This window comes from Lepidochelys kempii, chromosome 3 (assembly GCF_965140265.1).
Source record: "Lepidochelys kempii isolate rLepKem1 chromosome 3, rLepKem1.hap2, whole genome shotgun sequence".
NCBI lineage: Eukaryota > Metazoa > Chordata > Testudines > Cheloniidae > Lepidochelys > Lepidochelys kempii.
The window spans coordinates 47,986,314-48,014,172 of record NC_133258.1 but is presented as its reverse complement, the minus strand read 5'-3'; the positions used below and the strand labels follow the sequence as shown (position 1 = coordinate 48,014,172).

The 27,859-nt window shown below is 43.2% G+C and overlaps 1 protein-coding gene across 1 annotated transcript; it reads right to left on the bottom strand.

Moving 5' to 3' along the window:
• Positions 1 to 1,416: 1,416 nt before the first annotated feature.
• BAG2 (BAG cochaperone 2) lies at positions 1,417 to 27,859 on the bottom strand. Its single transcript, XM_073336315.1, has 3 exons — positions 27,511 to 27,859; positions 7,292 to 7,401; positions 1,417 to 4,815 (listed from the first exon to the last, which is right to left on the bottom strand). Exons 1-3 carry the CDS (start codon positions 27,645 to 27,647, stop codon positions 4,415 to 4,417), a joined length of 648 nt encoding a protein of 215 aa, XP_073192416.1. The 5' UTR covers positions 27,648 to 27,859; the 3' UTR covers positions 1,417 to 4,414.

Sequence of the window (27,859 nt, the reverse complement as noted above, 5' to 3'; positions counted from 1 at the left end):
CTCAGGGCTGGAACAGAGATTTGGGGTGCAGGGTGCTGGGGAGGGAGTTTGGGCATAGGAGAGGGCTCAGAGTTGGGGTTGGGGTGCAGAAGGGGTTCGGGGTGCAGAAGGGGTTCAGGGTGCAGGGTCCCAGGGGCGCTTACCATGGCTCCCAGGAAGTGGCTGCCAGATCCCTAGAGTCCCTAAGCACATAGGTGGCCAGGGAGGGTCCATGCACTGCTCCTGCCCCCTTGTCCTTTTCCAGAGTCAGCGTTCTCATACAATCAATAGGTACATTGTATGATGTACAAAACACCTTTCCTCCACTTCCATGGAATGTTTTAGGGTACTGCTCTGCTAGCTGCTTAGCACTTAATGTTGCCACTTGGCTCATTTTTTTGTTTGCTGCTGTTCTCTTGGTCTGTCTTCAAATAAATTGCTGTAACCCCTTCTTGTAGGAGATGTGTGACTCTTTTTTGTGAAATTCCACATTGCTCAGGGCCTTGGTTAGACTCCCTGGACCAAGCAGAAACTGAGGAGTGAACCCTTAGAGAAGGCACCGTGACCTTTCTGGGGCAGAGCCACCGCTAGGCAGGAAAGTCTGACCCACAAATTGGATGGTGAGTCAGGAGGTGCAGAGGGTGCTCCCTCCCCAAGCCCCAACTCCAGGGGCCTGCCAGCCTCAGTTCCCCCACCCCCAAGAAAGCAGACAATTCCCACCTGCCAGGAAGCTGGCGGGCAACTCCTCTAGCAGTGGACTTGTAGCTCCTGCCCCCTCCCCCCACAGCGGCTGCAGGAGCCATGCAACAGCTGCAGATGAGAGCAGCGGGGTGTGCCACAGGTGGCAGATGAGAGCAGCAGGGTTCCCACCACTGCTCAGATTTGTGAGGCCCCCGCTGCGTATACCCTGGCTACCAGCAATGAGCCCACCCCCTGCCCCAGCTGAAAGCAGCAGTTAAGAGCTGCGGGCCCCACTGCCTGCCACGCTCTCAGAGCTGCAGGCCTCCCACCACCAGCCCCAGCTCATAGCAACAGGGCCCCCACCGTCCACCTGCCCTGGCTGATAGCAGCGGGGCCCCCGCCCGTGGTGGCCAGGAGCTAAGGAGTCTGAGGGCTGGCAGCAGCAGGGCCCCCGCCAGTGCCATCAACTTAGAGCTACCACCCCCGCTGGCAGCTGAGAGCTAATGCCCCTTCATGACTGCTGAGAGCTCTGGGACCCCAGCCGCTTGCAGCAGCTGAAAGCTCCAGGGCCCCCTGCATCCTCCAGCCTCTGATGGCTTTGACCCCACTGCCCCAGGCACAGGGCTGGAAGAAGACAATGTCACAGAGGTATCTGGAAGTGACGGAATCCGTGACTTCCGTTACAAAATCTTATCCTTAGTGATAAGGTCACTGTCCTTGTGAGCAAAACCACAAACTGTGTATTATACCAATAAGTGGGGTAACAATGGAACTTAGTTCTTTATTTCATTCCCCACCTCAAACTAGTGCTATACAGAGATGTTATTGAATATTTTACAAGCCCTGTTACATATGTTCTTGCTGCTGGACGTTTCTAAAAAAATCAAATACAGAATGCATTACAAACATTACAACCTCAGTGCATAAAAGAGATTAATTATGTTAACTTATCTGTAAGTGGGAGGTTTGGGAACAAACCTAGGTGCTGCAGACCATCATTAGCAGTGGGTTTAGCTATTTAAAAAAGCTGGACAAGCACAAGTCCATGGGGCCGGATGCGCTGCATCCGAGAGTGCTAAAGGAGTTGGCGGATGTGATTGCAGAGCCATTGGCCATTATCTTTGAAAACTCAAAGCGGGAGAGGTCCCGGACGACTGGAAAAAGGCTAATGTAGTGCCCATCTTTAAAAAAGGGAAGGAGGAGGATCCTGGGAACTACAGGCCAGTCAGTCTCACCTCACTCCCTGGAAAAATCATGGAGCAGGTCCTCAAGGAATCAATTTAAAGCACTTAGAGGAGAGGAAAGTGATCAGGAACAGTCAGCATGGATTCACCAAGGGCAAGTCATGCCTGACTAACCTAATTGCCTTCTATGACAAGATAACTGGCTCTGTGGATAAGGGGAAAGCAGTGCACATGTTATTCTTCGACTTTAGCAAAGCTTTTGACACGGTCTCCCACAGTATTCTTGCCCGCAAGTTAAAGAAGTATGGGCTGGATGAATGGACTATAAGATGGATAGAAAGTTGGCTAGATCATCGGGCTCAACGGGTAGTGATCAATGGCTCCATATCTTGTTGGCAGCCGGTATCAAGTGAAGTGCCCCAGTGGTCAGTCCTGGGGCTGGTTTTGTTCAATATCTTCATTTATGATCTGGAGGATGGCGTGGATTACACCCTCAGCAAGTTTGCAGATGACACTAAACTGGGAGGAGAGGTAGATACACTGGAGGGTAGGGATAGGATACAGAGGGACCTAGACAAATTAGAGGATTGGGCCAAAAGAAATCTGATGAGGTTCAACAAAGACAAGTGCAGAGTCCTGCACTTAGGATAGAAGAATCCCATGCACGGTTACAGACTAGGGCCTGAATGGCTCGGCAGCAGTTCTGCAGAAAAGGACCTAGGGGTTACAGTGGACGAGAAGCTGGATATGAGTCAGCAGTGTGCCCTTGTTGCCAAGAAGGCCAATGGCATTTTGGGCTGTATAAGTAGGGGCATTGCCAGCAAATCGAGGGACGTGATCGTTCCCCTCTACTCGACATTGGTGAGGCCTCATCTGGAGTACTGTGTCCAGATTTGGGCCCCACACTACAAGAAGGATGTGAAAAAATTGGAAAGAGTCCAACGGAGGGCAACAAAAATGATTAGGGGACTGGAACACATGACTTATGAGGAGAGGCTGAGGGAACTGGGATTGTTTAGTCTGCAGAAGAGAAGAATGAGGGGGGATTTGATAGCTACTTTCAACGACCTGACAGGGGGTCCAAAGATGATGGATCTAGACTGTTCTCAGTGGTAGCAGATGACAGAACGAGGAGTAATGGTCTCAAGTTGCAGTGGGGGAGGTTTAGGTTGGATATTAGGAAAAACTTTTTCACTCGGAGGGTGGTGAAGCACTGGAATGCGTTACCTAGGGAAGTGGTGGAATCTCCTTCCTGAGAGGTTTTTAAGATCAGGCTTGACAAAGCCCTGGCTGGGATGATTTAGTTGGGGATTGGTCCTGCTTTGAGCAGGGGGTTGGACCAGATGATCTCCTGAGTTTCCTTCCAACCCTGATATTCTATGATTCTAGTGCATCTTACTGAACTATTGCTTCACTCAAACTTCAGAATGAATGCATTTAATAAACTCATTGAAGCATTTGATTTTTCTTGTTATTAAAATTTCATTTAATAATCAACTTCACCCAGCGTTTGACATTATGAAACAGGGTGTACAAATAGGAAGATCTATAAAAGCTTTCTCCTTTATAACAAACACCAGTGATGAACATGAAAAAGATGTCTGTGTTTTGGGAAAACAGGGTCTAACCTCCACTTTGGCATGAGCAGGAGCAATTTACATTGACTTTAATGAGACCAGCATCTGCTTACATCATAACTGAATATAATCCATTTTAAAATGTTTGTAGATCCAGCTGTTTCACTTTGTTATGCTTCATAGAGGATTAATAGGAAAAAAAGTATCTTTGATTTGCAGGACATGAAAGCATTTCTGCATAACTCCTCTTTTAAGTTACTCTGAAATCATTAGCCCACAGTAGCCCCAAACTGAGCATTAGTTAATAAACAGGCTAGAAGGCAGCAGCATCCAGTGGACAGAGCATGGAACTGTTAGTCAGAAGACCTGGATACTATTCCCAGCCTGCTGTGTGACCTTGTGCAAGTTATTTTACCACAATGTCTGTAAAATGGGGACAATTCTTATCCTTTTCTGTAAAGCATTTTAAGCTATAGTGCCAAGTACTAATTATCACTAACAAAAGTTACTCATTACTGAAAATAGAGTGTGGTATATCCATTTTTTCTTCTTGTTTATTGCGTGACTTGTCTTTTTCTCATAAGTCTGTTTCATACAAAGTATTCACCAAAGGAAAAAAAATTTTCTAGGTGAAATCTTAGTACATGACACATCAGCTTAAGTTTTCAAAAATTTAAGAGAAAGAAATTAGATTCTGACTAGCTTTAAGAGTGCAGCAGAAGTACATTAATTACAATTTGCAGCAGCTGTACCAATAAAGTTTAAGTCTAGGGGAGCAAACCTGATAGCAGTCTTAGATCACATCTTCATTGTGAAAGAAAATATCTATGTTCTTTCTGATACCTAAGGCAGTGCTATCCGTATTTATTTAATATTTGCACCCAGCACTCTAAAGTATTATTAGTTTAGTGCTAAAAAGTAACATTTTTCTTTGCATTCCGTGCAACCTTTATGGAGACTTAACTTTGATCTGCCCAAATAGCTATCACTACTTTAATCCCGTTCGTTGTTGCAAAGCTGTTGGACAGTTGATTTTGGATGTTCTAACAACGTGATTGACTTTTCAGAGTTTTCTGTATTTCTAAGCAGGGTCTCTAGTCTCCTTTTGATTTTCTTTTGATCTTCAATAGCGCATCCAATTACAACAGACTGAAATTTCTGATCAATGGGTCCAGATGGTACCTCAGACGTGCATGCACCATAAAGTGACATTAAACGGCTTTTGGAATCTTCCAGATTGTCAAGAAGTTTATTGACTACTTCATCAATCATCCTTGTGGCATGCAAAAGGGATTCCTGCTGCTGTGGGTTTCGTATTGTTTCTACAGAAACCTCAACAGTGAGGGTTCGGCCCATCAGACGACTGGCAGTCAGGCAAAGTTCTTCTCTTTCACCTACATTTAAAAATAAAATGTTCTGATTTACAAACCAGCCCTTTTAGGTATGAACAATTTCACACATACAATCAAATTACCTTAGTGTACGTAGTAGATACACATCTCTGCTGTTGGTTTGCAATAAAAATATTTTTAAAGCAGACCAGAAAGTTAAATTGGTGATTCTATTTTGAACAGTAACTAAAAATAAAGGAGTCCTAAATTTGTCTCTCAACATTAGACCAAATGTGCTAAGTTTACAGGTACAATCTAACTGCCGGCCTTTCTATCACAGCCTGGTTCTTGAAAGTCAACCTTGGTTCTTCCATCTCGTGCATTATCTCCAATAATAATGGTTCTGCATGCTAAATTGGACCCTCATTGACACCTGGCCAACCTCATTCTTTCAGCTGGCTTGCATGCATATAACCGACTGGAACTTATTAGACAAGTCTGTTGATGATACACAACATGGAATAGAATCCTGCTTCTTAATATTAGCTGTGTTGGCTCTGCAGTGTAAACAGCAGTGAAAAAAAGCAGTAAAAGGTTATGTGTTACTGCAATGAGGCAGTATACTGCTTTTGTTCACTGAATAAGAGTGTGCCACTTTCACAGTCACTTTACCGAGCTGAATTACACTTCAGTGCTTATTTTTCTTCATGATAGGAAAACGTGAACTAAGCCACTAGTCACAGCATCTACGTAAGCTTCTAGCAGAGCTGCAAAAAAAAAAAAAAATTAAATAAGTATTTTGCTACATAAAATAGAACTGGATAAAGAGCACTTTACTGGAATTATTGCTTTAGTTCTTGCATGCTATGCAGTAGTGCAACTAAGTGTGGAGAGAAGGGGTAGACTGGTTTCTTAACTTATTAATGTTTGTTAATAAAATGAAAATCCAGGAAAGGGATATGATCTGACCTTACGGTGGCTGAGTGAACTGTATTTTTAGAGCACTACTCACAGGAATAACATAATAGATCCTTGTGGAACCCTACATGAGAGATTTATCAGGGCAGATAAATAACTGAGGCTTGGTCTACACAAGGAACTTATGTCAGCATAACTACGTTGCTCAGTGGTGTGGAAAAGCACTATGTGTCTACACTGTGTAGACAGCACTATGTCGACAGGAGGGCTTCTCCCATCGACATAGCTGCTGCATCTCGGGGAGGTGGTGTATCCACGTAGACAGGAGAAGCTCTCCCATCTAGCATCTTCACTAAATGCTACAGCTGCACCAATGCAGTGCTGTAAGTGTAGACAAGCCCTGACTCAGCATCATCCTCTGCAATCCTTCAATAAAAAGAATGGTACCACTAATGAGCCAGCCAGTTGGCCCCAGTTAGTGTCTGTTAGTTAGATAATATCCCCTCATCAGCTGCTGTTTAGATTTTTTCAGAAGTCCTTAAACTCCTGACTTTTCCTTTTGGCTACAGTGGCAGCAGATGAAATATTTTCTTCTAATGGTATACAGCATATTTTAAGTTTGAGAAGGTATTCCCTGTACTTATAATGGGGAATACTGCTAGCACCAAAAATATCTTACTTTATGTTTTTTACTAATAGGTACATGCACCCATTGTATGAGTGGGTATCTAGTACAGTTTCCATGACATATTCTGTTTAAAAAAACAAATAAAATTAAAGTAACCAGGAAACCAAAGGACGATGTCCAGATGATATCAGCCTTGCTGTGTCACAACCTTCTTGATACTATTACATAAAAGAAGATGGTTAAAAACAGGGTGACAATCAGCAAGATCAACCCTGGCAAGAGACTTGTTTCTTTAGCTGTCTGCTTAACAACTGCTTGTTTGACAGAAGTTGGTACCCTTTCTGATATTGGGGGACAGTACAGATTGTAACCAATGATTAACAGAATACTTTCCTGCTTGACTTTTAATGAACATAGCAGGCAAGGTCCCATTCATCCAATGGATGGTCACCTGAATATCAAGGTAGGTCACCTGAATATCAAGGTAACCTGTGAGGATTACATACAGGAAGAGACTGCTAAGAAACCTCTGTAATAGGAGAAAGGATAAATATGACTGCCTAATAGGCCAATTCTCCCCTTTAGAGACAGCTGAAACTCAATTGTGTCCATCACTTTCTATATGTCTAAATAAAGTTCTCCCTCACCAGGAGCACAGGTGAGCTGACCCTGACTTTGAAAAGGTGGTGATGGGCTGGGCATGCCAAAAGGGTAATTTTCACATATGCAATAATGCTTACAGTAGTCCTCTACACTGAACTAGGATATGAATTTGAATAGTCAGGTGTAAAAGGCTACTAAGGTAACAGGATCCATCTAACTAACACTACATTAGCTCAAACAGATTTACATTTATTCTGTTGCCTCACCACTTTCAAACAGTTCAACTGAGCTGCATGTAAAACAGGTATACTAACTGTAATTTAGGATTGTATCCACTGATTTCTCCAAAACAAGTTTCAAATGAGAATCTAGGAAAAGGCAGGCTCTCACCTTCACTGATGTGCCTCATATCTTGGCTGTTCTGTATACCATGGATCATTTCTAGCAGAGTTTCTTTTTCTTGTTCCATAGCAGATGCTGCATCACGCAAGGCTTCAACCCTGAGTAAAGTTGAACCAAGCAGAAGAAAAAAAAATCTATAAATAATAAAGTCATTTCAGCCACATAACATGCTCTCAGTGTTTCCTAGTTTTTTTCAATCAGCCTTGTGAGTTAGTTTTAGCAACACTGCAGTGTTGTTGGACAAGTCACATGTCTGCCAATTCAGGGCAATATCAGGTACACCTATACCATGATAAAAGACCCACAGCACACCCACTGCTAACCTCGGTCAGCTGACTCGGGCTTAGGCTGTGGGGCTGTAAAATTGCAATATAGATGCACAGGCTTGTGCTGGAACTGAAGAGCTGAGGTTTGCGATGCGGGAGGGTCTCAGAGCCTGGGTTCCAGCCTGAGCCCAAATGTCTACATTGCAATTTTTAGCCTGCAGCCTGAGCCCAGGTCAGCTGACCTGGGCTCTGCAAGTTGGAGCCACAGGTATTTCATCAGTGTAGATGTGATAAAAGGACCATCAAGCCCTTCTACGTAAAAATGGGCTAAGAGAAAAACTAGGATTGCCAACCGTCCAGGAATTAAATATTAATCTTTAATTAAAGATTATGTCATGTGATGAAATCTCCAGGAATTCATCCAACCAAAATTGCCACCCTAAGAAAAGCTAGAGAGCTCTCTTCAATTTCCTGTGCAGAAATCCCAGGGTACTACGGGGATAAGGAGTTAGCAGCTGCATGGAACATAAGGATTCCTGGGGCATCTTGGTTCCTCCACAGTTCTCAAGGCATCTGTGTAGAGTCACTGTCAATCACAGCATGGCTCTCTCATGAATATTGTAATCCTTGGTATCTCAGCTACAGCAATACACCAACCAATCTCTCACCCCTCCCAAGAAGGAGAAAGAAACTATAGAGCCAAAGTTAATGCTGTTCAGCTTGGTATTAACTTCAGATGGAATTTCCTTCTGGATAACACACCTTTTAACAGGAGAGCATGCTGCACTAAATGTTTGCACCCCAGCTCTACACACTGCCTCCACAATCACTGTTTCCTTAGCAGTAGGTGATGCAGAAGGCGATGAAGAAGGCAAGCAGTTGTAGGAAATGCATAGAGGCCTGTATTTGCCCAGTAGCAGCTTAGGCACGAGCTCACATTCCTAAACTCCAAATGATGCAGCAAACTAAGTTCCTCCTAAAAAAAAGGAGTACTTGTGGCACCTTAGAGACTAACAAATTTATTTGAGCATAAGCTTTCGTGAGCTACAGCTCACTTCATCGGATGCATGTAGTGGAAAATACAGTGGGGAGATTTTATATACATAGAGAACATGAAACAATGGGTGTTACCATACACACTGTAACAAGAGTGATCAGGTAAGGTGAGCTATTACCAGCAGGAGAGCGGGGGGGGGGGGGGAGGGGGGAGAGGGGGGAAGGAAACTTTTGTAGTGATAATCAAGATGGGCCATTTCCAACAGTTGACAAGAATGTGTGAGGAACAGAAGGGGGAGGGGAATAAACATGGGGAAATAGTTTTACTTTGTGTAATGACCCATCCACTCCCAGTCTTTATTCAAGCCTAAGTTAATTGTATCCAGTTTGCAAATTAATTCCAATTCAGCAGTCTCTCCTTGGACTCTGTTTTTGAAGTTTTTTTGTTGAAGAATTGCCACTTTTAGGTCTGTAATCGAGTGACCAAAGAGATTGAAGTGTTCTCCGACTGGTTTTTGAATGTTGTAATTCTTGACCTCTGATTTGTGTCCATTTATTCTTTTACATAGAGACTGTCCAGTTTGGCCAATGTACATGGCAGAGGGGCATTGCTGGCACATGATGGCATATATCATATTGGTAGATGTGCAGGTGCACGAGCCTCTGATAGTGTTGCTGATGTGATTAGGCCCTATGATGGCGTCCCCAGAATAGATATGTGGACACAGTTGGCAATGGGCTTTGTTGCAAGGACAGGTTCCTGGGTTAGTGGTTTTGTTGTGTGGTGTGTGGTTGCTGGTGAGTATTTGCTTCAGCTTGGGGGGCTGTCTGTAAGCAAGGACTGGCCTGTCTCCCAAGATCTGTGAGAGTGATGGGTCGTCCTTCAGCATAGGTTGTAGATCCTTGATGATGCGTTGGAGAGGTTTTAGTTGGGGACTGAAGGTGATGGCTAATGGCGTTCTGTTATTTTCTTTGTTGGGCCTGTCCTGTAGTAGGTGACTTCTGGGTACTCTTCTGGCTCTGTCAATCTGTTTCTTCACTTCAGCAGGTGGGTATTGTAGTTGTAAGAATGATTGATAGAGATCTTGTAGGTGTTTGTCTCTGTCTGAGGGGTTGGAGCAAATGCGGTAGAGCTTGGCTGTAGACAATGGATTGTGTGGTGTGGTCTGAATGAAAGCTGGAGGCATGTGGGTAAGTATAGTGGTCAGTAGGTTTCCGGTATACGGTGGTGTTTATGTGACCATCACTTATTAGCACCATAGTGTCCAGGAAGTGGATCTCTTGTGTGGACTGGTCCAGGCTGAGGTTGATGGTGGGATGGAAATTATTGAAATCATGGTGGAATTCCTCAAGGGCTTCTTTTCCATGTGTCTAGATGATGAAGATGTCATCAATGTAGCGCAAGTACAGTAGGGGCATTTGGGGACGAGAGCTGAAGAAGCATTGTTCTAACCCGACCCTCTTTCTCTGGTAATCATCATCATACTACACACAAACTGTGTAACATCCTTCTATTTGGGGGACGTGCATGTCACATAAGCTTTGCTCTGTGTGCTCTATGTTTAGTCATATTTGGCCATTATTTGTGCTCCTTTATTCTCCCCTCCCCCTTTTGCTGTGTACAAGAGAGCTTGATCTGGCCTTCAGATTTGGAAATACTATACTGGAAACCTGGGTTTCAATCCTTCAGTTAATTTCCCAATCCTTCACCATGCCCTGAAGGTTAGGAGTTTAGAATTGATTAAAGTAATTGGGGAACACCACAAATAGACAGAAAATGCACAGTAGAGAATCATTAGCACTGGAGATAAGTGCCAGAAGATAAAATTTTCCCCACTCAGTCCTCCAGTTTCTGCACTTGCCTGAGTAATATTAATGTCATGGTGTAGAGCAGTGGTGGGCAACTCGCAGCCTGCGGGCCACACGCAGCCCATCAGGGTAATCCGCTGGCAGGCAGCCAGACAGTGTATTTACATTTGCATGGCCGCCCGCAGCTCCCCGTGGCCACAGTTCTCCGTTCCCGGCCAGTGGGAGCTGTGGGAAGCGGCGGACAGCATGTCCCTGTGGCCCAGGCCGCTTCCTGCAGCTCCCATTGGCCGGGAATAGCAAACTGCGGCCATAGGGAGCTGCGGGTGGCCATGCAAATGTAAACAAACTGTCTGGCAGCCTGCCAGTGGATTACCCTGACGGGCTGTGTGCACCCCGCAGGCTGCCCACCACTGGTGCAGTGGGTTTGTTGAGATTTAACTGGCTGCTAGGATTGTGCAAGAATGATACAAACTCTGCTTTCCCAGTTCCCCCACCTGTCGTATGATGACCATCACATGAATGTGCTGACAGTTCTAGACTCTTCCAACAGACAAGGCAGAAATTTTAGACAATCCCAAATTGAGGTCTGTTTCATTGTGTCTATGGAACCCTTTGTAAAAACCAAGAGAATCCAGCTATCCTGCAATGTTTATTAAACATACTGAAAAAATGTGATCTATTCTCTCTGACATTCACTTGGATATTAGCTACAACCAGAGTGCCAATACCATTAATATTTTTACCTAAAAAAATTCCTATCCCCTGAAAAATAAATACAAAGTAATTTATGATAGAATACAAAAAATGGGCAGGATTGCTTGGGCCACATAGCTCTGCATAAATGACCACATAAGTACAATAGGGACAGGTTCTTTTACTTTCCCCCTTATGTAACTGCTTTCTATTTCTAATTCTTCCATCTCAACTAAAGGTGGCAAAGGTAGAGAGATAGATTTTGCTTCGTGGCACTAAGTAACCATTTAGGTTCCAATAATATCTTGACCAAATTCCTTTACATAGTCCATTTTGCACAAACATGTGGCTGCAATCTTTCCGTCTTCTTTTCCTCAAAGTCTAAGTTTTTATTTGTTCTGGGTTTTTTTATTGGGTGCAGGAATTAAAATGGCCTCCCATGTATATCCCCATACTACTCTTGAGCCTAACTTCATTTCAACTCACCCTTCCAACTAAAGGCAGACAATGCCTGGGGAAAGGATGATGGGAGGATTACTTAATAGCAACATGATACATGCCTTTCCAAGAGAGATCAAATACACTATTTCTACAGATCTCCCAGTCTAGGAACTTTAGCTACGAAATTAAATCCCTGATGTTCCCTGGCCTTACATCTCTGAGGTTGCAGAGCATTGTACTAAAATTACACCACTAAATTGTCCTAATTGCTATACATTTGTGGCATTCCAGTCGTACTGCTGTTTTTATAAATCAACCTTCAGTTGTAATTTTACTGACAAATTTTTCTTATCTATCCCGATGTTCATTAACGATAGTACCAAGCACAGTCAGAACACAGCTCACTCTCTCTTTCTGACAGAATCCACCAAGCAGTCAAAATACTTTGTACTCTAGAGCATTACAGGTTGTAGCCACAAGATGGTGATCACTATTCACTGTTTATATGTGTCTGCAGTAAAAAAAGTTACGCTGGTTTAACTCAAGTGATTTAAATTGGAGTTAAATCAGTGCAACCTCCTAATGCAGATACATTTAAACTGGTTTAACCTTTGCTCAAAAAGGGTTTGATCTGCATTTAATCAATTTTAAATTTAAGTTTAGTTAAAATAGTACAACTTTTCTGACACTCAAAACATTAAGTATATTTGTCTTGATAAACCTGTCATAGTACTAGAAGATGATATACAAATCGCTCTTTTTACATCTTTGTAAGTTAAAGCTAGGTTGTGTGTGTGTGTGTGTTTGGGAGAAGGAGGCAGGATTATGATATTGTCCATCAAAAGAAGCTTACTCAAAAAAAGCAATTTTTCAACATTATTCCCAGGACCATTGTGCAGATGATGAATTCAATCTGGATGTGAGTACATAGGTGCTGGAACTAGGGGTGCTGTTGCACCCCCTGGCTTGAAGTGGGTTTCATCACACACAGGGTTTGCAGTTTTGCTCAATGGCACTCAGCACCTCCCCTATACAAATTGTTCCAGCACCCCAGTTAGTACACACTGGGAGAACTGGAAGCTCTTCAGGGCAGAGATTGTCTGTTTGTACCCAATACAGTGTGGAAACTGGTGATGGTATTAAACAAACACTTTATTTTCTTAAGTTTCCTGTACAGCAAATTCAAAGATGAAGGCATTTATGGTCATCTCTGAGATAAACATGCATCTACATCACTGCCCCAAAGATTTCAGCCAGAAAATGAGTTGAGAGCAAAAGATGGTTGGAAAAAAGATAGCTTAGATAAAGGAATAAGCAAAAGTTCATTTAGATTTTTTTTCACTCTTTAAGAGGAGATAATAATAAAATAATCCTGCTATGATGAAAATGCAGAAATATTTAGATACAAATCTAATCATTGTCAGTGAAAGCATATGTTTAAGACGTACTTGAACTTATTTTATTTATGTTTATTGTAACTGGTGAAGGGAAAATAATTTAATATAAATTCTTGACAAAGGCGTTGATTTTTGGGGGGGGGTGAGGAAAGTATTGTAAAGTGACTCATTTTCATTATAATAATAAAGATAGTAAAGCAGTGAATTGATTTTGTATCTGAGTTGGTTCCATTTTTACGGCACTTTTACAAGGCCGTTTTAATGATTATATTAAATAACTCAACTATGCCTCTTTTAAAAAGACATTGGTTAAAGTATTTTTCAGAACTTTTGTTAAAAAGTATCCCTTCACTGTTGTTCCCCTTGGAAACTTGAAACTAAAATTAAGAAATTTGGAGAGTTTTTAACAGATTTTTATAGTAATTCAATTGCACGCATACATTGATTCAACACACTCAATAAGAGCCTGATCCAATTCCATCAAAGCCAATGGGATCTTTTTCAATTATGTCAGTGGTTTTTGGATCAAGTCCTACCATCTGACATTGAAAAACAGTGAACTGCATTACAGAGATGCATCTTGAATCAGTATAATTCTAAAGAGGATTTCTAAAATACCACTTCCTTAAAATACTGAGTGATCGTTATGTGACTAGAAGCTGACAGCTTAGTTTAGCAAGATTTTGTAGAGTATCAGGATAATTATAAACATTTCATATTATGCAGTTGATAAAAATGCTCTTTAAAAAGTAATGCCTTGATAAGTGTTACTATCTTATGTCAAATCTGATAACTAGATGTTGAGAATTATTTTATTTGCAATAATTGCTGTTTGGTGGCTACTCTAGACATTTGTGTCTACTACAGTATGTTGCACCACCACAAAGTGGCACTTGTCAGCGAGATTTTTTTTTTGTGGTATTATCTGCAAAATGCAAGGAATGCATGGCCCTGCAGAGTAATTTATGGCCTTCTCACCTGAGAGGTGACCTCTTGGGGTCAGGACTGAGACATGTTGTGATATTCAACATGGTACACTGCTATTGCTGTTCATGCATTTATTCTTTGGATAAACAGAAGACTTCATTCTCCAGGGCTATTAATCTGGAATGGCACAGCCAAGTATAGGCCTGTCAGCCTTACATCGATTCTGGACAAGATAATGGAACTGCGGATATCGGAATCATTTAATAAAGAATAAATGTGGGACTCTGTCATAAATATAAAGGGAAGGGTAAACCCCTTTGAAATCCCTCCTGGCCAGGGGAAAGCTCCTCTCACCTGTAAAGGGTTAAGAAGCTAAAGGTAACCTCGCTGGCACCTGACCAAAATGACCAATGAGGAGACAAGATACTTTCAAAAGCTGGGAGGAGGGAGAGAAACAAAGGGTCTGTGTGTCTGTCTATATGCTGGTTTCTGCCGGGGATAGACCAGGAATGGAGTCTTAGAACTTTTAGTAAGTAATCTAGCTAGGTATGTGTTAGATTATGATTTCTTTAAATGGCTGAGAAAAGAATTGTGCTGAATAGAATAACTATTTCTGTCTGTGTATCTTTTTTGTAACTTAAGGTTTTGCCTAGAGGGGTTCTCTATGTTTTTGAATCTAATTACCCTGTAAGATATCTACCATCCTGATTTTACAGGGGGGATTTCTTTATTTCTGTTTACTTCTATTTTTATTAAAAGTCTTCTTGTAAAAAACTGAATGCTTTTTCATTGTTCTCAGATCCAAGGGTTTGGGTCTGTAGTCACCTAGGCAAATTGGTGAGGCTTTTTACCAAACCTTGTCCAGAAAGTGGGGTGCAAGGTTTTGGGAAGTATTTTGGGGGGAAAGACGCATCCAAACAGCTCTTCCCCAGTAACCAGTATTAGTCTGGTGGTGGTAGCGGCCAATCCAAGGACAACGGGTGGAATATTTTGTACCTTGGGGAAGTTTTGACCTAAGCTGGTAAAGATAAGCTTGGGAGGTTTTTCATGCAGGTCCCCACATCTGTACCCTAGAGTTCAGAGTGGGGGAGGAACCTTGACAGACTCGATTAATAAAGAATTAAAGGAGAGTAATCTAATTAATGCAAATCAACATGGGTTTATTGAAAATGGATCCTGTAAAACTAACTATATCTTTTTTTTTTATGAGATTACAAGTTTGGTTGATAAAGGTAATAGCGTTGACATAATATACTTAGGCTTCTGTAAGGCACTCGATTTCGTTCCACACCACATTTTGATTAAAAAGAACAATATAAAATTAATACGAGACACAAGGTGGATGAGATAATATCTTCTATTGGACCAACCTCGAGCTTTTGAGCTACACAGAACTTTTCTGACCTGAAGAATATATTACCTCACCCACCTTGTCTCTCAAATATCCTGGGACCAAAACTGCTACAGTGACACTGCAAACATAAAATTAACATAGCACATATTAAATGGATTAAAAACTGGCTGACTGATAGATCTCAAAAAGTAACTGTAAATGGGGAATCGTCATAGAGTGTTTCCAGTGGGTCCTGCAGGAATTGGCTCTTGGCCCTATGCTATTTAACATTTTTATAAACAAAATCATCACTGATAAAGTTAGCAGACGACACTAAAATTGGGAAAGTGGCAAATAATGAAGAGTACATGTCTCTGATTCAGAGCAATCTGGACCGCATAGTAAAACAGGCGAACACAAACAATATGCATTTTAATACTGCTAAATATAAATAGCTATATCTAGGAACAAAGAATGTAGGCCATACTTATAAGGTGGGAGATGCTATACTGGAAAGCAGTGACTGAAAAAAAAATTGGGGGTAGTGGTGAATAATCAGCTGAAATGGGCTCTCAGTGTGATGCTGTACCCAAAGCAGCTAAAGCAATCCTTGGATGCATAAACACGAGAATCTCGAGTAGGAGTAGAGGGGTTATTTTACCTCTATATTTGGCACTGGTGGAATACTGTGTCCAGTTCTGGAACTCACAATTCAAAAATGATGTTGGTAGATTTGAGAGGGCTCAGAGAAGAGCCACAAGAATGACTGAATGATTAGAAAACATGCCTTATAGTGACTGAATTCTTTGAGTCTATCTATTTAGCTTAGCAAAGAGAAGGTTAAGGGGTGACTTGATTACACTCTACAAATACCTACAATTTGTAACAAATATTTAATAGTGGGCTCTTTAATCTAGCAGAGAAAGTTATAATATTATCCAATGGCTGGAAGTTGAAGCTAGGAAAATTCAGACTGGAAATAAGGTGTAAATTTTTCACAGTGAGGGTAAACAACCACTGGAACAATTTACAAAGGGCTGTGGTGGAGTCTCCATTACTGAATATTTTAAAATCCAGATTAGATGTTTTCCTAAAATATATGATCTAGGAATTATTTTGGGGAAGTTCTCTGGCCAGTGTTATGCAGGAGTTCAGACTCTATGATCACAGTGGTCCCTTCTGGCCTTGAAATGTATGAATCTATGAGCTCTAAAATATGCAACTTCTCATCCTCACCTTCAAGGCCCTGCACAACTTTGATCCTCACTTTGCTCCATGTACTTTTTATGATGAATTTCCTGTCCTGCATTAGTGAAAGGACGGGACATCAAAACCTGTGAAAATTCATTCGAACACAAGGCACGGCTAATTTCTTCAATGCAGTGGAAATAGCAGCATCTCAACCTTCTGTAACAAGTGCACCGACTTTCATATTCAACTTGGAGAAGGGTGTGAATGTGTCTGGGAAAGAGGTTCAAAAAGGGAGACAGAAGCATGGAGAAAATGATTGCCCGCAAGTGGGAGGAACCTCAGTCTGACATGTAACCAGGCCAATACGAAATAAATCTTTCTAGCTTACTTAGGTGCATACATCTGGAATATCACACATTCAAAAAAATACATTATATCTACTAATCTAATACTTTTATTTATTTGGCAGAGGAGCAGATTCTCCCTGTAGTGCAATATAATCACTGTCAGGGATCATGGGATACTAACTTATCTTTTCCCACAATTCTACTGATGCTCCATGAATTGGTCCCAAAAAGAAATATGGTAGTGAAAATTAACTTTTTTTTTTTTAAACAGATAAGGTATTAGATTTCTTTTCTCTCACAACATCTTCATAATCTTACAATTCTAATTTTCCTTTCCTTTGTAGTATTTGATGTAAATCAACCATAAAAAGAATTGTGTTAATAAAACAATTCCCTGGACATAAATTAAGTACTGTAACAACACATTAATGCTGATTTGCTAACAGACCCAGAAGAGCTCAACTAAGCAATACATTTTTAATCAAATTGAATATTTGGTACAGTACTAAGAGTGAAAATATTAAGCTTTAACATGTTTGAAAGGGTTCTGATTAGACCTTTGCCACTCAACCAAAACCCAATGGCACCCGACTACAAGTGTTGGGTTTGGGTCTGGTCAGGTGTAATCTGACTAGCATACATTCTGAGTAGTCGCTTATCACTGACTGTGCCAACTATGCTATTCATCGGCAGTGAAAACTAACTTTGAATGTGTGTGCTAAGGTGCACATGGGGGAAGAAGGGGCAGTGGGAGGCCCCAGTAAGAAGCAGAGAGGAGCAGAGGGAGTTAAGGGGTAGTTGGGGTGGGAGGGGGAAAGCTGGGAGATATAAAGGACAGTGGGAGAGCTCAGGAAGGCCTAGGAGCAGAAATGACACCTGCCTGGAAGAGCCCTTCCAGTCCCTACCTCCCACCTACTTGTGCCCAGTTCCTCAGGGGGACAACTCCGTCTGGGTGGCCCTGCTTTCCTGCCCAGTCCTGGCTGTAGCCTCCCCAGCTCCCTCTGTGCTGACCGCCACTGAGTGCCCATTGTCCAGGCCTGTTACCAGCACCTGACATCTCAGAGGACTCTCTGCAGCTGGGGAAAGAAAAGGGCTACCTGGCGCAGGACCAGCTCCCCACTACAGGCACTGGCATCAGGGCCCTGCTTACCTCAGTTCCTACTTCCTGGTCTGGGCATGGCTCCAGTCCCTCCAGTCCTGCTCTTGCCTCTGCCCTCATGGATGTGATGCATGGAGGCAGAAACACAGTTCAACCCCTACAATATTTCAACTGCAGGGAGCTAGCCCCCTCACACCCCCAAGTTCTGTTGCCCCAGTGCTATTATTTGCAATTTTAAGCCAGTGAGTCCTTCCTTCTTCATTATTTTCTCAGGCCAGGTATGAAAACAACTTGACAGTCTTGGGATCAGGTCGCATTGGCTGTGGTCTAGTTGGGTTTAGTTCAGGATTTAACATTAGGCCTGAGCAGACCTTTGCTATTCATTGGTTCCTGATCCTCCAGTGAAGGACATCTCAGTCAAAATAAAAAGGCTGCATAGAGTTCTCAAGACTTCTTTTCTGATCATTAGCTCATTAGAGATACAATAAAATCTTCCACTATGGAGCAGGAATCTAACCAGACTGTAAATCTATAAAAATAGAAACTTGAACCCACTCTTTTTACATATATAAATTATTAAACAAAGTATTATACAGAAATGCCATTATACAAACTATAATAATATAAAGGTCAATAGTATACAAAATATTCTTATGCAGAATGAATACATATATGGATATATACACTATCATATTATTCCACTTACTTGTATATTCCATGATCACTTTTGTATAGCATCACTTATTCAAATATCAGTTTTTCACAACACCGTAGAATGTAAATTAAAATATAAGTAAACTATGTAGATTGCAATAGTACCTGTAGATTTAGTGGCTTGGGGATTCAAGAGCCAAGTATTGGGAAGAATGAGAGAGGACAAGGAAAAGGGAAAGCACCCAAAACAATACCACTAGTTAGTTTTTGAGAGGTCTGAGTCGAAACACCTCACTTCACTGTCACCTGCTGTCTAGTATTTCATTTTGTATTTACTGGTGTGTGATGTAGTGGTGGGAGTCTGCTATAGACCACCGGACCAGGGGGATGAGGTGGATGAGGCTTTCTTCCGGCAGCTCACGGAAGCTACTAGATCGCATGCCCTGATTCTCATGGGTGACTTTAATTTTCCTGATATCTGCTGGGAGAGCAATACAGCGGTGCATAGACAATCCAGGAAGTTTTTGGAAAGCGTAGGGGACAATTTCCTGGCGCAAGTGCTAGAGGAGCCAACTAGGGGGGGTGCTTTTCTTGACCTGCTGCTCACAAACCGGGTAGAATTAGTGGGGGAAGCAAAAGTGGATGGGAATCTGGGAGGCAGTGACCATGAGTTGGTTGAGTTCAGGATCCTGACGCAGGGAACAAAGGTAAGCAGCAGGATACGGACCCTGGACTTCAGGAAAGCAGACTTCAACTCCCTCAGGGAACGGATGGCCAGGATCCCCTGGGGGACTAACTTGAAGGGGAAAGGAGTCCAGGAGAGCTGGCTGTATTTCAAGGAATCCCTGTTGAGGTTACAGGGACAAACCATCCCGATGAGTCGAAAGAATAGTAAATATGGCAGGCGACCAACTTGGCTTAATGGTGAAATCCTAGCGGATCTTAAACATAAAAAGGAAGCTTACAAGAAGTGGAAGGTTGGACATATGACCAGGGAAGAGTATAAAAATATTGCTCGGGCATGTAGGAATGTTATCAGGAGGGCCAAATCGCACCTGGAGCTGCAGCTAGCCAGAGATGTCAAGAGTAACAAGAAGGGTTTCTTCAGGTATGTTGGCAACAAGAAGAAAGCCAAGGAATGTGTGGGCCCCTTACTGAATGAGGGAGGCAACCTAGTGACAGAGGATGTGGAAAAAGCTAATGTACTCAATGCTTTTTTTGCCTCTGTTTTCACTAACAAGGTCAGCTCCCAGACTGCTGCGCTGGGCATCACAAAATGCGGAAGAGATGGCCAGCCCTCTGTGGAGATAGAGGCGGTTAGGGACTATTTAGAAAAGCTGGACGTGCACAAGTCCATGGGGCCGGACGAGTTGCATCCGAGAGTGCTGAAGGAATTGGCGGCTGTCATTGCAGAGCCACTGGCCATTATCTTTGAAAACTCGTGGCGAACCGGGGAAGTCCCGGATGACTGGAAAAAGGCTAATGTAGTGCCAATCTTTAAAAAAGGGAAGAAGGAAGATCCTGGGAACTACAGGCCAGTCAGCCTCACCTCAGTCCCTGGAAAAATCATGGAGCAGGTCCTCAAAGAATCAATCCTGAAGCACTTGCATGAGAGGAAAGTGATCAGGAACAGCCAGCATGGATTCACCAAGGGAAGGTCATGCCTGACTAATCTAATCGCCTTTTATGATGAGATTACTGGTTCTGTGGATGAAGGGAAAGCAGTGGATGTATTGTTTCTTGACTTTAGCAAAGCTTTTGACACGGTCTCCCATAGTATTCTTGTCAGCAAGTTAAGGAAGTATGGGCTGGATGAATGCACCATAAGGTGGGTAGAAAGCTGGCTAAATTGTCGGGCTCAACGGGTAGTGATCAATGGCTCCATGTCTAGTTGGCAGCCGGTATCAAGTGGAGTGCCCCAGGGGTCGGTCCTGGGGCCGGTTTTATTCAATATCTTCATAAATGATCTGGAGGATGGTGTGGATTGCACTCTCAGCAAATTTGCGGATGATACTAAACTGGGAGGAGTGGTAGATACGCTGGAGGGGAGGGATAGGATACAGAAGGACCTAGACCAATTGGAAGATTGGGCCAAAAGGAATCTGATGAGGTTCAATAAGGATAAGTGCAGGGTCCTGCACTTAGGACGGAAGAACCCAATGCACAGCTACAGACTAGGGACCGAATGGCTAGGCAGCAGTTCTGCGGAAAAGGACCTAGGGGTGACAGTGGACGAGAAGCTGGATATGAGTCAGCAGTGTGCCCTTGTTGCCAAGAAGGCCAATGGCATTTTGGGATGTATAAGTAGGGGCATAGCGAGCAGATCGAGGGACGTGATTGTTCCCCTCTATTCGACATTGGTGAGGCCTCATCTGGAGTACTGTGTCCAGTTTTGGGCCCCACACTTCAAGAAGGATGTGGATAAATTGGAGAGAGTCCAGCGAAGGGCAACAAAAATGATTAGGGGACTGGAACACATGAGTTATGAGGAGAGGCTGAGGGAGCTGGGATTGTTTAGCCTGCAGAAGAGAAGAATGAGGGGGGATTTTATAGCTGCTTTCAACTACCTGAAAGGGGGTTCCAAAGACGATGGCTCTAGACTGTTCTCAATGGTAGCAGATGACAGAACGAGGAGTAATGGTCTCAAGTTGCAGTGGGGGAGGTTTAGATTGGATATTAGGAAAAACTTTTTCACTAAGAGGGTGGTGAAACACTGGAATGCGTTACCTAGGGAGGTGGTAGAATCTCCTTCCTTAGAGGTTTTTAAGGTCAGGCTTGACAAAGCCCTGGCTGGGATGATTTAACTGGGAATTGGTCCTGCTTTGAGCAGGGGGTTGGACTAGATGACCTTCTGGGGTCCCTTCCAACCCTGATATTCTATGATTCTATGATTCTATGGTTTGAGGAGCCATGGATTTTATTCTGAATTTCACCCATCGTTCCCCATATCCTGCTAGTATTTTCAGAAAGGTAACTTGGGCCCCCAATCCTGCAAATACTTATGCACTTGTTAAAAATGTATGCATGTGAACAGTCCCACATGTGTAATGTCAAACAGATACATATGTGTTTGCAGGATTGGGGCTTTGATGTTGATTAACAATTTCAAGACAAATTATTGTAGTTACAACGGTGACACAGTGTTTTTCTTTCTGTATTTTGCACTCTGACTTCCAATTTATTCATTGTTTTGAGTATCAGTTAAGAACACTACATAAAAAAACCCAGTTCTCCTTATTTCTGCTTTTTACTTGGCCTACAAGTGATTGAAAGCAAGTGCAGTGTCTTCCTCTAGTACAGGGGTGGGCAAACTTTTTGGCCTGAGGGCCACATCTGGGTATGGAATTGTATGGAGGGCCATGAATACTCACGAAATTGGGGTGAGGGCTCCGGCTGGGGGTGTGGGCTCTGGGGTGGTGCCAGAAATGAGGAGTTCAGGGTTTGGGAAGGGGCTCTGGTTTGGGGCAGGGAGTTGGGGGGTGGGGGTGAGAGTTCTGGCTGGGGTGCGGGCTCTGGGATGGGGCTGGGGATGAGGGTTGGGAGTGCAGGAGAGTGCTCCAGGCTGGGACCGAGGGGTTCAGAGGGCGAGAAGGGGATCAGGGCTGGGTCAGGGGTTAGGGCACAGGAAGGGGTCAGGAGTGCAGGATCTGGGCGGTGCTTACCTCAAGCAGCTCCTGGAAGCAGCGGCACGTCCCCCCTCAGGCTCCTATGCGGAGGTATGGCCGGAGGGGGGACATGCCACTGCTTCTGGGAGCCATGGCACATGCGGATGTAGCCCCTGGGCCATAGTTTGCCCATTCCTGCTCTAGTACATGTCACTTATCTGACCACAACATTCCCCCATGGAACAGATAGGCCAGTCTGCACTTTCATTTCCAGATGAAATGCTGGGCTATCACCAGCAGGAGAGTGAATTTGTGTGGGGGGGTGGAGGGTGCGAAAACCTGGATTTGTGCTGGAAATGGCCCAACCTGATGATCACTTTAGATAAGCTATTACCAGCAGGACAGTGGGGTGGGAGGAGGTATTGTTTCATATTCTCTGTGTATATATAAAGTCTGCTGCAGTTTCCACGATATGCATCCGATGAAGTGAGCTGTAGCTCACGAAAGCTCATGCTCAAATAAATTGGTTAGTCTCTAAGGTGCCACAAGTACTCCTTTTCTTTTTGCGAACACAGACTAACACGGCTGTTACTCTGAAACATTTCCAGATGAGTAATTTGACACTTGCTTTTTTACTGGAGCTGTGATACTTATCTGTATTTTAAAGCATTTTGACTTATTCGAATTGCTCTATATAAAGGTTATGCAGCAAAGTAAACTTTTAAATTGGTTAGTAATTGTTGGTAGGTTTTGTGCGTTTCACTGTGCAGCCTCTTTTGAAACAGTGATAAACACAATGCAGCAACACAAAGTGAAGCTTTTTCAATGTAATCTGATGAACTATTTAGCACCTCTGTGTTTCTGTTCTGAGGTATCCTACTTAATAAACACCTACTTAAGAAAAAAAGTTCCCCTGTAGTTTCAGAAGGACAGAGACACACTTTAAGGGAAGCAATAGAGTACTGTAGGGAATGTGATTAAATACTTAGCTTGCATATATTTTTAGAGAGCTCTTAATTCACTTACTTATGGACACCAGAATACCATGACCTATATATAGATGCAGATGAGCTTTTTTGGAGGAAAAGGGAAGTCATGGCAATGGAAAACCTCCAGGCCTGTAGAAATAACAAATATCCAATTTTCTGGCTGGAACAATTCCTTGACAACCAAGCTAGCAAATCTAAGGCCTTGAATCGGCAGGTAGTGATCAATCTATTGGGGATCTATCGGGGATCGATTTATCGCGTCTACTGTAGACGCGATAAATCGATCCCCGATCCCTCTGCCGTCGATTCCGGAACGCCACCACGGCGAGAGGCGGAAGCGGAGTTGACGGGGGAGCGGTGGCCATCGATCCCATGCAGCGAGGACGCGACGTAAGTGATTCTAAGTCGATCTAAGATACGCAACTTCAGCTATGAGAATAGCGTAGCTGAAGTCGACATATCTTAGATCGATCCACCCTCACTAGTGTAGACCAGGCCTAAACAACTTCTACCAATGGAGCCCAATTCCAACATATCCTCTCCCCTTTATCTCAGATTTACTAGCTTTTACTTTTGAAGCCTACCCTCAGAACTGGGGTTGGAATAAATGCAGGAAAACTAGTTATGGGTTAAGAATTATATGATTAAACTAATAATTTCATAGTTCTGTGTCCCCAGTGTCATCACTTCAGTGAGAATGGTAGTTTTGTACTGTGTTCAACTGCATTTCACCATTTATATTACCAAGAATAATCCAACAAATAGTTTTATTTCACTCAGTGCAATATGATGTATATTAAATTACACTCCCCAGCCACACTAACACCATTCAAAGAAAGATTGTTGGTGTTGCTGCCTAGAAGCAGCACTTCATTCTTTAAAGCAGTGACTTTTTTTTTTAATCCACTGACTACTCTTGTATGCAGAAACCCTACTATTCTCACAGATTGGTGAGACGGGGGATAATCCCTAGTTGCAACAAAAGATGAACTAGTCAACAGTTTCATTTGTGGAACAGATTTTCTTGAACGCAGCAGGGAAGATGAGGAAACTGATATCACAGCAGGGTACTGTCTTTGGGGATGCGGGAGGCCAAGGAAAGAAATCAGTTGAAAACTGTATTCCTGTCTGACAATTTTCACTTCTGTAATTACAAGTAACATCTAAAATTACTACAACTAAAACAAATTGTGAAGTAATGCACACTGGAGGCAAAAACACAAACTACGCCTACACCTTGTACAGTTCTCTTTTAACTGGATCAACTCAGGAAAGGGACTTGGTAATCATTGTGGACAGCTAAACAAAAACCTCTGCTCAATGTGCAGCTGTAGTCAAAAAAGCTAACAAGCTGTTATATGCATAAAAAATGGGATGAAGAACAATAGGGAAAATATATTACAATATTGTATAAATCAATGGTATACCCTCACTTAGAATACTGTGTGCTGTTCTGATCACCCCACCTCAAAAAAGGATACAGCAGAATTAGAGGGGATTCAGGGACGTGGAAAAACTCATTTGAAGAGAGACTGAAAAGATTGGGATTGTTCAATGGAGCTGTCACTGGCCAAACTGCTCAGGACTGGGAGCTGCCTCCTGATCTGCTGCGCAGAGGCAGGCAGGGGCTGGTGTCCCCCTCCTCCCGCCCATGTACCCTGTCTCCACTGAGCTGGGGTCGGGGGGGGGACACGACAGGGAGACTCTGTCTGTGCTGGTGTCTCTGGCTCAGGAGCAGGAGCTGGGGCTGAACTGAACAACGCTTTGACTTAAAGCGACAGTGCACTCACACACACACACACACACTTGTATTATAATTATTGTTGTTGATGGTGTTACTTCTTGATACTTCCTGTCAAAATGCACAATGCACATATATTCTCTAATATTATTCTTTCACAGTTCATTAAGGATTGCAGTACTGTTATTTTAGTTTTGTGACTGGTCTGTGCATTTCATAATTTTATTTCTCTCTTATGCTTAAATTTAATTATTTGAATAGTGAGTTCTAACACACCTAACCTGTCTTGGCTGCAGTAATTATCTTTATTACTTTTATTACCATATTGTGCTTTGTCATTCTTTATTTAAAGTGGTGTAATCAAACAATAGTATCCTTCTAGAACGTAAATCCAGCCCCAGAGCACCCAGAGAGTCAGCGCCTATGAACATATATGCCAAAATAAAGAGAAAAAAATGTAATCACATATGTTAAAGTAAATATGTTTTTAGTGGAGTGAACAACAATGGACTAAAATAGAGTAGATAATGGCAGCAACACAGAGTGTGTCTGTTAGAGAAAGTATGCATATTTTAAGCAGATATTACTTATTTTTATTTCTCTCCACTAAAGATAGTGTACAAAGGATCAAACTTATGTTTTGATATCTTTGTTAAGGCTCCAAAACTGATACCTCAGGGATTGGGAATATCTTGCTGTATTATCTCCTGATCGTACATATGAACTTAAAATATGGCTTTAACTAGTGTTTGTATATCTTTTTCTTTACATAGGAATTAGATACAGTGCTCCTGACAGCTAATTTCTAAATTATCTGAAGAAAAAAACAAAAACCCATAATCCTAGAGTTTTCATGTGCCTAACTAGCCCCTGCAATCAGTTAAATTTGCCCTCTCCTCCTAAAACCTGAAATGGCACCCTGGCTCCACTGGATTATTGTATCTTCTGTGAAACAAGATGATTCTCTAAGGAAAATGGAGCTCCCCTTATAAAGCAAAGGGCTCCCCTGCTGCCTAACCCTCCAAAATTCAAATATGCTGTGTTCAGTAAGAAGTGTGACCACATGTTTCAGAGTAGCAGCTGTGTTAGTCTGTATCTGCAAAAAGAACAGGAGTACTTGTGGCACCTTAGAGACTAACAAATTTATTAGAGCATAAGCTTTCGTGGGCTACAGCCTACTTCATCGGATGCATAGAATGGAACGTATAGTAAGAAGATAGATATATAGAGATATATATACACACATATAGATAAGTTGGAAGTTACCTTACAAACTGTGAAAAGAAAAGGAGGACTTGTGGCACCTTAGAGACTAACCAATTTATTTGAGCATAAGCTTTCGTGAGCTACAGCTACAGCTCACGAAAGCTTATGCTCAAATAAATTGGTTAGTCTCTAAGGTGCCACAAGTACTCCTTTTCTTTTTGCGAATACAGACTAACAGGGCTGTTACTCTGAAACCTTACAAACTGTGAGAGGCTAATTAGTTAAGATGAGCTATTATCAGCAGGAGAAAAAAACTTTTGTAGTGATAATCAAGATGGCCCATTTAGACAGTTGACAAGAAGGTGTGAGGATACTTAACTTAGGGAAATAGATTCAATATGTGTAATGACCCAGCCATTCCCAGTCTCTGTTCAAGCCCAAGTTAATGGTATCTAGTTTGCATATTAATTCAAGCTCAGCAGTTTCTCCTTGGAGTCTGTTTTTGAAGCTTTTCTGTTGCAAAATTGCCACCCTTAAATCTTTGAGTGGCCAGAGAGGTTGAAGTGTTCTCCTACCGGTTTTTGAATGTTATGATTCTTGACATCTGATTTGTGTCCATTTATTCTTTTACGTAGAGACTGTCCAGTTTAACCAATGTACATGGCAGAGGGGCATTGCTGGCACATGATGGCATCTATCACATTGGTAGATGTGCAGATGAATGAGCCCCTGATGGTGTGGCTAATATGATTAGATCCTATGATGGTGTCACCTGAATAAATGTGTGTGACCACAGGGTCTCTATAATGACAACTTTCAGAGTAACAGCCGTGTTAGTCTGTATTCGCAAAAAGAAAAGGAGTACTTGTGGCACCTTAGAGACTAACCAATTTATTTGAGCATAAGCTTTCCTGAGCTACAGCCCACTTCATCAGATGCAACTGAGCATCCGATGAAGTGAGCTGTAGCTCACAAAAGCTTATGCTCAAATAAATTGGTTAGTCTCTAAGGTGCCATAAGTTTTCCTTTTCTTTATGATGACAACTGTGTCTTTCTACCCCCATGAGCCTGGAAACTATATTTAGGTCTCTCCCCAGTCCCCCCTCTTCCCCCCCAGCACTGCAGTGGAAGCAGCTGTGCTCGTCACTCACAGCCTGCTTAAATTCCAGCAGGAGCAAACTTCTTTTTCATTCAAGTCCGGTGGCAGGAATAGACGCACAGACGGGAGACAAGAAATCAGCAACAGCATCAGACTCCTGAGGCTTCCATACACTCACTCCACCGCCACTGGCTGAGCACATCTCTAGCAGGGCTCCTCTCCAATTGCAGAAACACACTTCAACAGTCCTTACTGCAGCACTAGCAAGATCCCTCAACAAATGCCCTGCGCACTAGCAGGACATCTTCCCCCGCCCCGCCCCCATACCCTGCCGCACTAGCAGGAGCCCCCAGCCCCCTCTGCACTGCCAGACCCCCGGCCGCGCGCCGGGCCGCGACCCCAGCCGGGCCGTACCTGAGCTCCAGCTCGTCCAGGTTCTGCAGCAGGCGGCCGGAGCAGGCGGCCATGGAGGTGGAGCGGAAGAAGCGCCCGCGGAGCTGCCCCGCCGTCTGTCCCTCGCTGGCCTTAGAGCTGACCCCGGCCTGGGCCATGGCGCTCCCGGGCCTGAGGAGCCGGGGCTGCGGCGGCTGCTGGCTGCGGCTCCGCCTCCCGCTCCCCCCAGAGCGGACCCCGCGCAGCGCCAAAGGAGGAGACCGGCCGCCGCCTGCCGCCGGCGTCCGCCCCCTGCCCCACTGGGGCGACCCCTCACAGGGATGGGGCGGAGACTCGCCTCCCACCACGGGGAGATGGGGCTGAGACTCGC

Bases quoted from the DNA above. Each gene is read 5' to 3' on its own strand.
- BAG2 (XM_073336315.1), bottom strand. From the start codon at position 27,647: ATGGCCCAGGCCGGGGTCAGCTCTAAGGCCAGCGAGGGACAGACGGCG. The intron at 7,402-27,510 runs GTACGGCCCGGC...AACTTTACTCAG, and splicing joins CTGGACGAGCTGGAGCTCAG to GGTTGAAGCCTTGCGTGATG. The intron at 4,816-7,291 runs GTGAGAGCCTGC...TTTTAAATGTAG, and splicing joins TATGAGGCACATCAGTGAAG to GTGAAAGAGAAGAACTTTGC.